Source organism: Choristoneura fumiferana, chromosome 18 (assembly GCF_025370935.1).
Source record: "Choristoneura fumiferana chromosome 18, NRCan_CFum_1, whole genome shotgun sequence".
In the NCBI taxonomy this organism is placed as follows: domain Eukaryota; kingdom Metazoa; phylum Arthropoda; class Insecta; order Lepidoptera; family Tortricidae; genus Choristoneura; species Choristoneura fumiferana.
This window is the reverse complement of record NC_133489.1, coordinates 6,178,503-6,193,236: the sequence shown is the minus strand read 5'-3', so window position 1 is coordinate 6,193,236 and position 14,734 is coordinate 6,178,503. Positions and strand designations below refer to the sequence as shown.

The 14,734-nt window shown below is 36.5% G+C and overlaps 1 protein-coding gene across 2 annotated transcripts in view; it reads left to right on the top strand.

Moving 5' to 3' along the window:
• Window positions 1–599: 599 nt before the first annotated feature.
• The window catches only part of Drl-2 (tyrosine-protein kinase derailed 2), a 55,871-nt gene continuing 41,736 nt past the window's right edge, over window positions 600–14,734 (top strand). For both annotated transcript variants that reach the window (XM_074101289.1, XM_074101288.1), the window contains exon 1: window positions 600–959. In XM_074101289.1, the coding sequence (XP_073957390.1) occupies window positions 851–959 (109 nt within the window). In that variant the 5' untranslated portion in view covers window positions 600–850. The remainder of the gene's footprint in view (window positions 960–14,734) is intronic.

Below are 14,734 nucleotides of genomic sequence, written 5' to 3'. Positions count from 1 at the left end.
ATTCGAAATGTCTTGTACGGATCGTAAAAAAATTACTTTGTTCAATTAAGTCAGCAAACATGTTTTATTCCATATATATATGAATTTGTTGCCTATCTCATGAAAAGTACGGAATATCCTTAATCAATTTATGAAGCACTAAAGTGCTCACTTCAACTCCATTAAGGACATAATGCAAGATATTACAGTACAATTACACTTCGTTTCCTGAAACAAATCTATTTATCGCCATTCTTACGCACTGTCGCGCCAAATAAACTTAACAGATACTCTGTACAGAGAATAGAGCTTTATTTCATTAGTTCTCTCCAAGCGGGCCTAATGCAAAGCGGAAACTCCCTTGAGACAAACTCAATTAATTCCCTTTAAAACACAAGTCGCTTTCAATGAAAGACTGAAAATTTAAACATTTTCTGATACAGCCGTAATACACGTTTGCAATCCACTGCGTTTTCCGAGCTACAACGCTAGGATTTACCTACGTCAACGTCGATGGATGCGGTGAATGCTTCTTGAGACTAAGAAAGGGCTGCGCGAAGTGCGCATGTCAGCAAGTAACTTGTTGGCTCTGGAAGCGTTTTTGAACGGCAGTGCGGCGCTCGACGTCCTCCGCGTATCCCGCTGAGTTTTGTCCTTTTCCAAACGAACAGTTTTCGAACGCGAGAAATAACCGCGAAAAACGTTCATAATTTAAACGGGTAGCAACAGTGTTTTTTTATTCGCGATGGCTTTTCGGCCAGTTGCATAACAAGTTTGAAAAAGTTTATAATGGATACTACGTGACTGTTTTGAACTTGGTTTGACGAAATTTGGAGTGGGATTGAAATGATTGAACAGTAAAGTGATTGTAATGGCGCTGAAGAGTTTTGTTATGGCATGGGTGGTTTGGTTGGGGTTGCCATTGGCAACGGGCCATCTCAACGTGCTCATCAGCCAGGCCGAAGTGATGAAATTGTTAGGTAAGTCTGATTAGAAGGAATACTTCAAATATCTGTCTGGAATGTTCGCAACTTGATTGGAGTTGCGACTTGATATTAATCTTGATCATCCATGAAGCAATGTTAATAATTATTGTTAGCTTGAAGTTTTGTTTACTTATTTGAAAGTTTTTTGGTTTGTTATTAGAATTATTGGCATTTTAACTAAATATAGTTTTCATGTAAAATTTTGTACGTTTTTACGATTGGTTCTGAAAAAGTAATACTTATGAAAAATTATCGAGAAAATAAACGGCCATGAATTGCTCTTGCCTTGCGCTGCAATAGCGACGCAGTGTATGTATGGCAACCGCAGTGGCCAGAAGCATTTTGCTAAAATATATTTGGCAACCGTAGTTGCTCAAAGCACCTGAGTGGCTAGTAAATGTAAGAAGTTGCAAAGTCGACCATGAAAGATAATTGATTAAAAGTAATACATTGGAATGAAAGTGTCATAAATAGTAGGTACATTTAAATTATTATTTAATGAAACTATTAAAGTTTATTTTTAATTTGTTTTTGTATTTAAGGTGCTTTGGGGTAATTCTGTAAACGGGGTTATTCCATTTATTTAAGATTTCTCCTAAACGTGTTGATGTTTAACCACTGGCAGCACTTAAATGGACGCCCCATTTACCGCTCCTCGCGTCTCTCCAGATGATGCGAGGCGCTGACATCGGTTGGACGTGCAATATATATATTTTTGGGTCGAGTGCATTTTCGTGCCAAAAAGTTAAATACGAAATAACCCCAACACCGCTAACTCTAAAACCTGATAAGTTACAAGATTGAACTATTAATGTTATGACAAATAATCGTTTTTTGCGAATGACTGTGTCAGTCTAAAAGGCCTAGCTATAGTTTAAAAAAAATTCCCGAATTACCCCTTTAGGGGTTATTCCAGTGAAGTGATTCCCGAAATAACCCCAGCTTACTTTAGTATGGTAATTGTCTGAGGTATTCAAACTTTCAACTTTTCAAGATTTACATTTTTTTATTTGTGGTGCCAACCTCCATCTATGGACCCCAAGCCAACCTTACCTGCCCGTGGTGCACCCTGCCGTCTGACAGACTGGGCTCTGGCAGCTGGCTGATTGCGGCATAGCGCAGCCAAAATCGGCACAGTTAAGTCCCCGGGCCCCGGATGGGCTGCAGCATCGGCGGGGCAATAAACCGTGCCCTACGATCGCCAACTCGCATGCCCAGTGTGGGTATTATGGGCAAACCCCTACCAGAATGAAGCGCACGGCAAAGAGATGGCCCCCAGTTCCCGGTCGCCCCGCTATTCCTTGCCATAGTAGCGTTCATGGTAACGGTGGGCAGAGGATTCTAAGAATCCCGGTCGATCCAAGGCTACCTAAGTAAACTGACCCTGGCTGTAGAACGGACGGACTTTTAGGACTCTTCTAGCGCAGTTGGAAGTGGAGCTGGAGAACATAAGGTGGCATATTCAGGAGTTAAGTGAAATACATAGAGAGGGAGAGGGCACCATCATCTTAGACTCGGGCCACCTTCTGTACTTCCGCGAGGATGATCAAACATCACAGGGTGGCGTAGGGTTCCTTGTTAATAGATCCCTCTCTAACAACATTAAAGAGATCTCCAGTGTGTCGAACAGGGTAGCGTACCTGATACTTCGGCTATCAAAACGATGTAGCATGAAGTTTATTTAGTTGCTTGCATACTTGCTTCTTTGAAATCATTATGTTTCACGCGAGCGAAGCATGCTCACTTGCAAGCTTGCTTAAATGTTTGCTTGCATGCTTGTTTGCTTGCATACTTGCTTGCAAGCTAGCTTAAATGATTGCTTAAATGCTTGCTAGCATGCTTGCTTGATTGCTTGCTTCATTGAAATGTTTATGGTTCACGCGAGCGTAGCCGCGGGTAAAAGCTAGTTCAAAATATAAAAGTGACATGGCATTTCTAATTGTTTTATATACTTACTAGTATATTCCGCGGCTTCGCTCCTCTCCCCTATTCTGCTATTCGGGCGGAGACAAACTCTACAATCCACACATCAAAGATCATAATAATCTGTCCAGCTGTGCTCGAGTTATAAATGGTGTAACTAATCCAGCTTTGTTCTATAATGTATGTAGATTTAATATTCCTTTGCGGCAAATTTTGAGAACCACATTGCGTTTTGGGGTTTTTTACAGAATTACAGAGATTGAAAAAATCTATTAACTGTAAAATTATTAACGAAATAAAAAATAAAAATGAAAAAGTAATAGCTTAAAAAAATTATAATAAAGCCAAATTTAATAACACGCTTTCAATAACACGCAGTATATTCCGAAAACCGCTGTGCCAAAAAAATAAGTAACTAGTTTTTGAATATCAATATTTCCATAAATCGATCATATTTTAGAAATTTTATATAGTATATAAGATCGATAAGTTGAAACGACAGAAATATCCTAAGACTTTAAATATAATGTACCAACTCGGAGTAATTAACGAAATTACAAACGTCATGTCAAGTCATCAAAAATCCACGTGGAATTACCCCAAAGCACCTTATCTGGCCTTTGCCCAGCAGTGGGACACCGTGGAGTTTATTAAAAAAAAACCTGTCAAAATCATTATAATATCAACATTAGACTATACACGTATTATATTTTATATAGAAATAATATCTACGCTGTTGATTGATGAAAACTTTAAAGCACTAAACACACGAGGAAAAGGAATCACAAAAATACTCGAAGTGGAACTTCCTTATTTTGAATAGTTTGGTTGTTAATTTGTTTTTTGACAATTTAACATTTGATTTTGGCTAGGCATAGATAAAACAATTTTGTTACATCTGGTAAAATTAAAACTAAATCTATACTTAGATGACAAAGGCCGAGACGGAAAACCTAATTCACTACAATGGCACGAATTTCGTGATGCCGGTAGGTACTCTGTCTTAATGTAAACTTTAAGTTAACGTTAAGTGTAAAGTTAAGTTTAACCGATGTAATAAGAATTAAAGAACGAACGGTACCTTTTAGGATTTTTTAAGTATGATTTCAAGTTTGAATGTATATCGAAAAGTCCATAAGGTGCGGCTACTCTGTTACTCTATTGTATTGCTAAATGGAAATGATGATAATTACTTGATTGAAGATAAGCTTACTTGTGGTCAATGAGCTGTTTTTTTAAAGTAATCTAATTAGATCGTCAGTTAATATTGAGTTTTTTATTTTATTTTGTTAATCAAACAAAAACTGAAAAAGATATAGCTAGTAAAAGTTCCATGTAACAACACACGGGACTCCCACTTCCAAACTTTGTTACACTTCGTCTTTGTCAGTTTTTGTTTAATTTGCAAAAGAAATAAAAACCGGCCAAGAGCATGTCGGACACGCCCAAGATAGCCATTACGAAAAAATGAAGTAATATTTTTCTAAGGATTTCGTATTGTGTAGGTACGGAATCTCCTGAGTTTAGGTATATTTTATACCTTAGGCTGCTATTTACTCTTAAACTACTAATAATTCTCAAGCCATCTTAGCCGTTATAATTTTCCTTGTAAATTTGATATACGTACTTACTACCATCCTGCTTTTTTTTAAATTTTTCCACTCTACATTTTAGATTTTAGAGAGGGAGGGGGGGGGGGGGGTATGCTCGATTTTAATTAAAATTTGCACTTTACGTGTAAAGTTGAGTATTTCGCAAACAGATCACTGAACCGAAAAATTTCTTATATAATATTCTTGCGACCCCATCCAACGATACCCCACACAATACACAGACGGACAGACATGGCGAAACTATAAGAACTGATATGTTGACTACGGAACCCTAAAAATACGTGGCCAATGTTTTATGATTAATTTAACTGACGAACTAACCAGGATATTTTTTCAGCCTATTAATTTTTATGATGCTTTAAATATATAGAGCAGGACTGTGGTTGCATAAATAACACGGTAATCTGAGTGCAAAATACGGCACGTGTTCGCTTCGATACCGAAACGATTTTTCACAACATCGACGGGTATAATCGTGTTACATTTCCATGAAGACGTGTTGTTTTTCTCAATGTTTTTCTCTCACGTCTAGTTCCCACGGTATAGTTTTCCGAGAATCCATTATCATTCAACATGATCCTGTTTTTGTAATAAAAATATCTTTAATAGTGTACGTTGTGTGGTTATGTCAATTGAAACTTGTGGTTCTGCGAGTAGTAGACTTACGAAACTATATTTTATAATCTTTGTTCCGTCCGCCATTTTAGGAAAATTCCACACACAGTAAAAGTAAAAGTACTCGTACCATTTTAATTATCGAACCCGCTCACAAATTGTTACGAGAATTGTTCACTTATTCCTCGTAGTACCACCACCATTTATTGGACCAGTGGTACGAGAAGAAATGTCTTTCCGCGTGGTAAAGTACAGTCAAGTGCATAGATATCGACACGGCCAAAGTTACAAAAACATATATTATATACACGACTTTATGCACTTAATGTTAAGGTTGTGTATACATATTTTTGTAACTTTGACTTTGTCGATATCTTTGCACTTGACTGTACCACTGAAAAATAATGGTTAGCATGGTTGCACTACTAGCAATAAAATAAAAACTTGGGAGAAATTTTATTTCAAATGCCTACATCCTACTAATAGTAAATGTGAAAGTTTGAGAGTTTGTGTGCGTGTGTGTGTGTGTGTTCTCGCTTAAACAGTTGGACGGATTTGGATAAAATTTGGTATGCAGATAGAATGTTTGGAAACGCGACCTGTAAAGAACAGACAGCCGGACACACAAAACCATTTTTAATATTTGGCATTAAAAAAATAGTCATTTTTTAATTTCAAAAACGTGCCCTTCAGTGTAATATAATACTCACAGTTAAAAATGTCAGAATGTGTAAAAAAAATCCGTGGTGGCCTAGTGGTTTGACCTATCGCCTCTCAAGCAGAGGTTCGTGGGTTCAAGCCCCGGCTCGCACCTCTGAGGTTTTCGAAATTCATGTGCGAAATTACATTTGGAATTTACCACGAGCTTTACGGTGAAGGAAAACATCGCGAGGAAACCTGTACATACCTGTGAAGTAATTCAATAGTAAGGACGTAAATAGGCTGGAATGGTGGTGGATGGTGTAAAAATAAAAATTACCAAGTACAAATTAAAAAGTGGATGGGAACTGAAAAAGATACTGTTGGTGACGATACTTTTCTAATCTTTATTTTCAAATTTGCAAAATCCCGAACATATCAGAATTAGAACACAATTTTGTACGATACCTAGTAAGTACCAAGAAAATCAGTAAATGACAGGTTGTCAAGTATCCAATTTCCTCCAGAATCGTATCGAATAATCCCTCTGCGTTTGACTTGCGTCACCTTCGAACAAAACCTTTGACAGAACTGATGGTACGTCAAACACAAAGGCGTGGACACCACCCCCGCTTCGGAAGATCAAAAAATGTAATTATCTACCCTTGATCTACCCTCAACCATTTATATTTGTTCTACAAATTCGACGTATGTACGCAAGTGTACTTGTCCACTGCTTTGTAGCACGGGAAAGAAATGACGTGTGACGGTGAACAATGTTTTTTGTTTCATTTCGATGTCGATTTGATATTAAATATATTTATCATCATCATCATTATCATCCCAGCCTATTTATGTCCCACTGGGAGCCTGTGCCCTCTCAGAATAGAGGGCTTGGGCCGTAGTTCCCACGCGGGCCCAGTGCGGATTGGGAACTTCACACATGCCATTGAATTACTTCACAGGTATGTGCAGGTTTTCTCACGATGCTTTCCACGAGCTTTACGGTGAAGGAAAACATCGTGAAGAAACCTGCAATATATATAATATGAATTTTCATAATTACGATAGAACAGTGGGTGTTATTATCAGTAACAGTAACACAAATTAAACGAATATTAAATTAAATGATTTTTTTAATGAAATGGGATTTGATGGAAATTTACAGGACAACGAGTAGACAGTAGAAGTCATTTTAAGCCAGACCAACTAAGTTTACGTACCGTGAAATAAGTTATTATTTATCCTGTTCATTTTTCAAAAACAATTTTTACTCTAATTACAAAATAACAGAATCTTGTCTGCGTACATTTTTTTACGTACTTACGATTATAGTAGTTACATTTTTCTGAAACAGAAAATAATTTCCGGTAGTTAGGCTTAGTACTCAACTTTTGTACGTTCATTATGACATGCTATTTATGTATTCTCTCTTCCTAATTGGCTGTTTAGTAGAGATCATTTTCACACAGTTAGTGCGTTGTATCTGATACATTTATATAATTCTCTTTTAATATCATAGCACGGTATAGTTTCATGGATTGTTTATATTGTATTAACGTCTTCGTGTCGACAATGGAAACAGAGCAATATTACTCGCTAGTTTATTACTTTAGGGAGTACGTATACGACATCCGACCATCCGAATTCGAATCTTATTAGAGATAAAAGAAACTTGCCACCGTGCAATGCATACGGAATAAGCATTCGAGTCATAAACTACCCCGTCAGATAATGCAATGCGGTAAAATAATGGTCACTGCATGACGGCATGAAGGATGCATTCCTCTGATTTAATGCGATAGTCTTAGTTATGTCTGGATGGAGCTTAAATGAAACGTGATATACATTGTGATCAGAATCAACACAGAAAAAAATGGCCAAGAGCAAGTCGGAAACTATGGGAGGTACACTAAAATTTTTTTTCGGTCCGTGCAATATTACAGCTTTGTAACACTGATTGTTTCTGTTCTGAGCAAAGCCGCGGACAGACAAACAGAGAGACAGACATGGCATTCCGTTTTTGCCATTTTGGCTACGAAACCCTAAAAAGGAACTTCACCGAGTGATTGACAGACAAATAACACAGCTTAAACCACTGAAGCTAAAGACTTGAAATGGCAGACATGTTCCTTGATTTTGGAAGCAGTTTAAAGTCAGTTTTTCTGTTTAATTGTGGTTAAGTTAACTCGGTCTAAGTACCTAATCTTTATTTTATTAGTCACCCATTTGTCCATACTTGAGCCACATAAAATTGTTTTATTAAACTTTATTGCTTTTAATTCCTTAGTTCAACGTACCTATACATCATACGATTAAACAGCTACAGCATAAATCATTCAATGACAAATGACAGTCGCATGTGTCAAAAATAATAGACACATGCGACATCTGTCGGCGGGGGAATTAATGACTGTTCAAACATCAATTTAGATGGAGTCTTATCGAGTGGTTGCAGTAGGAGGGTCGTACGCCTTACCTAAGGGGTAACTCTTTTGTAAAAAGTTGCAGAGCTGAGCCCAATTGCACAATAAAGTACAACTAAATACCCAGTATAGCGATTTCGTATTGAAATCCGCTTGATTTATTTTTTTATACTTTATTATTTTAGTTGATTCTGTTCTAGAAAACGTATAAATTCGCGTCATTTTTTTAAGTACAGTAATTCTACTAACATAACTATTGAGAAAATTAACAAAGTTGTTTATAATTTACACAAAATTTGGTGTGAAGGTAGTTAAGGTGTTAGGAAAGGAAATAGATCGTCCAGATAGTTTTATTCTGGAAAATTGCATATTTCCCGTGGATTTTTTTTTATCAAACATGCTCACGTAATTTCATGAGAGTCGGTTAAGTAATGCAACTTAAAGAGGATGACAGACAGTCGGACATACGAAAGCATGTTTATCGAAGTTGAAACGGAGACCTTTTGCTCGCGCTTCGTGCTAGCTCACTTGTATTTAGTAGGTATGACCCGTTCATGTTTAAATAACGAGTCTACTTTTTATATTCTCAAACTGCGTTGTTTATTTTAACAAATCGGAACTTTTTCCATTATTAGGCCATATTCGCAACTTTGAAGTCGCAATGTTACGACTTTCATTCCCCGACACAAAATAGAACAACATACAGTCGACGTCATAAATAAGTGATCACTTTTGTACCTTGTCACTTTAAAGTCATGTTTGAAAAGCCATACGAAATCATTTAACGACCTAAAGCGACGAGGTACAAAAGTGATCACTTATTTATGACGTTGATTGTACCTATATGTAAATTTGAAACTTGTGAGTAGGTACGTGTGTGCATATAAGCGAACGTATAGTGTGTGTTTATAACTCTTTCACGCTAAAGCGCTTGGACGGCCATTTGGTGTGAAAGCTGAATTTCATCCACTTCTGATGATTGGATTCGCTTGAAAACTGGTATACCATTATCATAATGTAAATGGGATGACAATACAAATATGTCAACTCAAAGTATAGTTAACGAAGTACCTATGTATTAAAATATAAAGCATAGACTTACCTATTATTATATATAAATGCTTTCTAAGCTAATGTCAACCTAATACTTGTTTATCTTTGTGTATTTCTTTTTCATTTTGCTTTGGTAAATTAATTAATTTATCTATCAAAAAAAAATTACAGAATTACAGTTGTTACCAATGCGATGTAAATTTCAAAACATGACAACAATCACATACAATCATCATCATCATCATCCCAGCCTATATACGTCCCACTGCTGGGCACAGGCCTCCTCTCAGAACAAGAGGGCTTGGGCCATAGTTCCCACGCGGGCCCAGTGCGGATTGGGAACTTCGCACGCACCATTGAATCGCTTCGCAGGTTTGTGCAGGTTTGCTCACGATGTTTTCCTTCACCGCATTTCTGTATTGTATGTAATCACATACAATAGAAATACCAAATAATAACTATAAAATAAAAGCTATATTAAGTATTTACAGGGATAAAGACAGAACAGAACAACAACAGATACAATGGTTTCAATTCTATTTATACGAGTACCATAAAACATTTCGATAAACATACTCGTAAGTACAATTTATAGGTGCTCTATAATAAGTCACAAACCGTTACGCAACCCGCCCGTAAACTACTATCATAAACAAGGTTCAAGTACGTTTTATTGATATGATTCCGCCACGACGGGGGTTAGTTCAGTTACGACTCCCAACAAGTGGTTTATTTCCTTAATAATGGGAATAACACCCCCGTTTACGAGAAGCTAATGGTAGAAAGGTGGAGTGAATTAATACTTTCGTGTTATAGCTAAGGGAGAAAAGGTTGAGTATAAGCCACAGGTTACAGGTAATCATTAAAAATCTTTCTCCGAACTATAAACAACTACTTTTGCACACCCGCGAGTATGATAACTACATCTTTTGTTTCCACGCTAACCCAAATAATACCACCACCATAATACGCTGACGCGTTTAAAACTCAACCAGAGTTCATCATCAGAGCAGCACATCCGTTCACCATGCTACCAGATATTACACTCAAACAGTCTTTGAGTTTGCAGTGAGTTTAGTAATTGTTTATACTTAGTTCATTTAATATTGAACTCGGCAAAGTTACATCTGATTCAGTAAATTCTGTCTCGGAAGTATTTTTGTGAACCAATTAGCCCGCTAGGCCCGCATTAGATAAACGTTGATTGGTATGAACAAAAAGCAAAAGCTGTAAACATAATTTCTTCGATCACATGTTCCACAATTTCGCTGTACCTATATGCCAAAACTTGAAACAGAATAAAAATGTATTGTGATGGGATATAAAAATATCCCAATTTAAATATTATCTAATAAAGAAAAACAACGTGTGAAAACAAGACAACGTACTTGTATATAAATAACATCAGGGAAATTTGATAAACTCAGTGTAAAATATCACCAAAAAAACACCTTTTCTGGTTGATATACCCCGCTACAATAATCATTTTTTGAAATTTATGATCACAAACCATTATAACAAAGCATTGATAAGCAAATGGGCAATCAAACGAGCCTCCAAGGACCGAAGCGGGCCAAAAGCGATAAACATTGCAGCGAATTTGGCCCATGACATATTATTATGATTGTATACTCGTATTAGTTATTATTATTATTATATTACATTGCATACACTTTCACATAATCATCAAGGAGCGGAATTCTCATAGCAAAAAACAAATGTCACGAGGGATTGACCACTGTGTTTTATCGACTATTCCAGTTATCGATTTTACCCATGTTACCGACTTTTAACATTATTCTGTAACATTTGACCTCTTTGATAAGCCACTTTCAACTCTTTATTAAAATAAATTACGTCACGTCACATTCGACATTTGATGTCGCTTGAGTTTTCATTTAAGTATTATTTTATTAGGAACACGGGAACTTGTTATCCAAAATAGTTAATCGTAAAAGAAAAACGATTAACAAATGGATAAAGTAATATCCTTGTCTTAATTATAAATTATTCTCTTACTTCTCTTAGTTTAAATGGTGACAATGTAGAGAAAATAATGAAAATTCTTTGTTACCACAGACAAGATGAAGAAAAAATAATAAATTAGTACAGATATAGATTTCGATTCTGTTATTTTTAATGAAACTGAATGTCGTCAGTTACACTGTTTAACATTTCCGTTTCGGGTTTATGTTTAAATTGTAACAAACACACATGTCTTTTTTTGTAGCCAGTAGTGTCCCACTACAGGACAAAGGCCCCCCCATTACAGGTATAATTTCATTACCTAAAACATATCGTGCTAACTAACAATTAAACATCGACGGTCGATAAAACACAATGGTCAATCCCTCTTCACATTTGATTTTTGCTATGAAAATTCCGCTCTTAGCATATCATGTTACAAACAAGAACAAATCAAATCAAATACTCAATCACTTCTTGTAGTTCCTACATCGTTATTTCGGGCATCGCGTATATTACCAACTAGCGTTTACCCGCGGCTTCGCACGCGTAAACTATTCGATCTGGTAGTTGCAATTGAAATTCCGGGATTTTATAAAATTCCCCTGGGAATTCTCAAAATTTATATCGTGGTGTTTATTGAGGTTGTGTTAAGAACAACTGCCCCAAATTTCAAAGCTCTAAACCCAGCGGTTGAAATTTCAAGATTTTATCCCTATCCCGTGGGAATATCGGGATAAAAAGTTGGTAGCCTATGTGTTATTCGTCCAGCTATCTACATACCAAATTTCCTGTGTTTTAATCCAGGTTTTAAACTAACTTTTTGCCAAATTTCATCCAAATCCGTACAGCACTCACTCACTCACTCATAAACTTTCGTATTTATAATATTAGTAGGATACATAAAAAAAGGATTTTATTTGAAGGAATTGTATAAAAAGAACAGTACATATTTATTTTCAAATTGTTTGATCAAAACTTAAGCGTCGCGCAATTTTTCAATACTTCAAACTAATCGTCCGCAACAAAACTAACGACCAGTCATATAAATAATATAAATTATGACGTCTCATGTGTCGGCTAACCCCATCCGTCATACATGATGTATTACTTCTCGACTGAGCCACGTGAAAAATGACAGGAGCAAATCTGTCCAATTATAAAGTAACGTGAGACGGAGTCAATGGTTGTACATTAGTTACTCGCCTGTTTTAGGATTTCGTACCCAACAGCGGCGTAACGTGAACATTTTCGTTAGGAAACGTTTTCGGAAGACGAGTCTTCCGATGCACCTCCTCAGAGGTGTAGGTATCTTAAGTAAAAAGTTTTTTGTTTAAAAAATCATTTTTAATACAAGCTTTTTTGTTGACTGTACTTGCACTGTCATACTACATTTCCGTGCCAAATTTCAATTCGATGCCTATTACCGTTGAGGAGTTCCGTCCTGCAGAGACGATCCTCATACTTATTATAAGTCTAAAATGCATACTTATTACTATTGCATGCCGGACGACGGCATCCACTGTGATGGACTTTTAAAATATTGTAACACCACTGTAATGACTCACATTCAAGCAATAAACGTTTCATGCAATCATTCCAGAATTAAGTGTCTTCTATGAATGCACCCCAAACTTTTCCATCTTCATTATTTAGATTATGTTCCTTGAGCGGTCAAATATTTCCGCGATATATTTCCTCTACATACAGAAGCGTAAGACCTATATTCCCGAGGGATGACGCCCTCATTACCATAAGCATAACAAGAGACCATAAAACTGACCCAGTAAGGCATAAATTGAGGGCATGCGTCTTCGTTAGTGGATTCTGCTGAAAATGGTTCATCAAAACTGCGTAGCCATGAAAGGCAACGTCAGATTTTCATCAAATTTTTATTTACTTACATCCCTTTAACTACAGATTCATCATCATCATCTGCGAGCTATTTACGTGCCCTAGCTCCGCACAGGGTTTCTCTCAAATTAAGAAGGCTTGGGCTTCAGTTATACGTATATTATTCATTAACTATGATTCTACAACTAAACAAATCACCATTGGCGCAAGTAAATTTAAACAACCAATTAGATGCATACACAATCGCGCGTTTGCGTTCAGGGCTGCCTCTATAAATAGTACGGACAAAGAACACCGTGGGAACCATCTGGTGCGGACCGTTTGTCAACCCTTCCGAGGCAATTACAACTCCGTGGAAAATTAAATATAGCCTAGACTATTGCAACCATAAATTGACGCATGTTCGCGGTAAAAGGCGGTGTTTATTCGCTGTTGAAAGGTTTGACAACCCTAGCATTGATTGACAATGGTGATTTTCGCTTTGGTTTTGACGTCGATTGATATGAAAAAGAGGTTATGAGAGTTTGTGGTGCAATCAAATTCATCATCATCATCATCATCATCATTAGCCGGGAGGACCTAACGGTAAAAATATTTATTTTCATACTCATACGAGTAACATATTTATAAAAGAGTAGGTATGCTAGTTCAGTCGAGTCAGAATAATCTGCTACCAATGAATTGTTTTTCAATGTTCCAAAGAAAACAGCTGAAATGCTAAAACAGGGCAACAACGGTTTACCTTTCACGCCTGACTACACCGAAAGTGTACAATTTTCTCGCACGTGTACATTTTATGCCACTGCGTGACGGAGTTATGGCTTGTTTACCTTTTCCATTACACTGCCAGGCAAGTTAATGGCTTTTAGATTATGAACTGTAATTTGTTAAAGTGTTTACTAAGTTTGTTTAGATTTCTGTATTTTTAGAATCGCGACGGTGGGGCTTAAAGATTTTTTTGAATTATGTTTTGTGATAGTGGATGGTAAGGAAAACGACACTAGTTGGCGTCTGTCAACGACACATTTAAAGTTTCAGCGGATATAATATTGAGGCGGTTATAATCGGCTTTTGTAAAATAAATATAAATTATAAATCATAAGTGACATTGTAAATAAGATTTTTAAATAATAACAGGCTTCGTTCGCCCTAAACAATAGTATCTCTCGGAGTGGTGATACGGACTATAGCGGATCATGTATCGAAGTTACCGTCATTGATAATATCAATGTTATTCACGATTGTTCTCTAGACATAATGCCGCCTGCACACAAGTACAAATAAAACACAGTTTTAGTAAAAGTGACTATTTGAAGGTTTAATTCAACAGAATTTAACAAATACAAAATAGTTGGAACATTATTTGGTGCACTCGAATCAACGCCAGTGTTTGCGGTGGATATTTAGTTGGCGCAGTCTTTTGTTACAAAGTTAAACGGATAAGATTCTTTCTCCACTGAACTAAGAACAGCTAACTTTCTAACTTTTCTCGTCGCATATCGGCATCGTCTGAAACAAAATACAATCAAAGAGCGAACACAAACATCCTGTGAAAGCCAGGAGGAAACTTAAAAGTTATTTTAGTTCAGATCCAATGACACTTGTAGTTAGGTAAGTTTTAATTTTTATTAATTTGATTTGCTTCGAATGTTTAATGATAACCGTTGCCTGCAATTTTGTC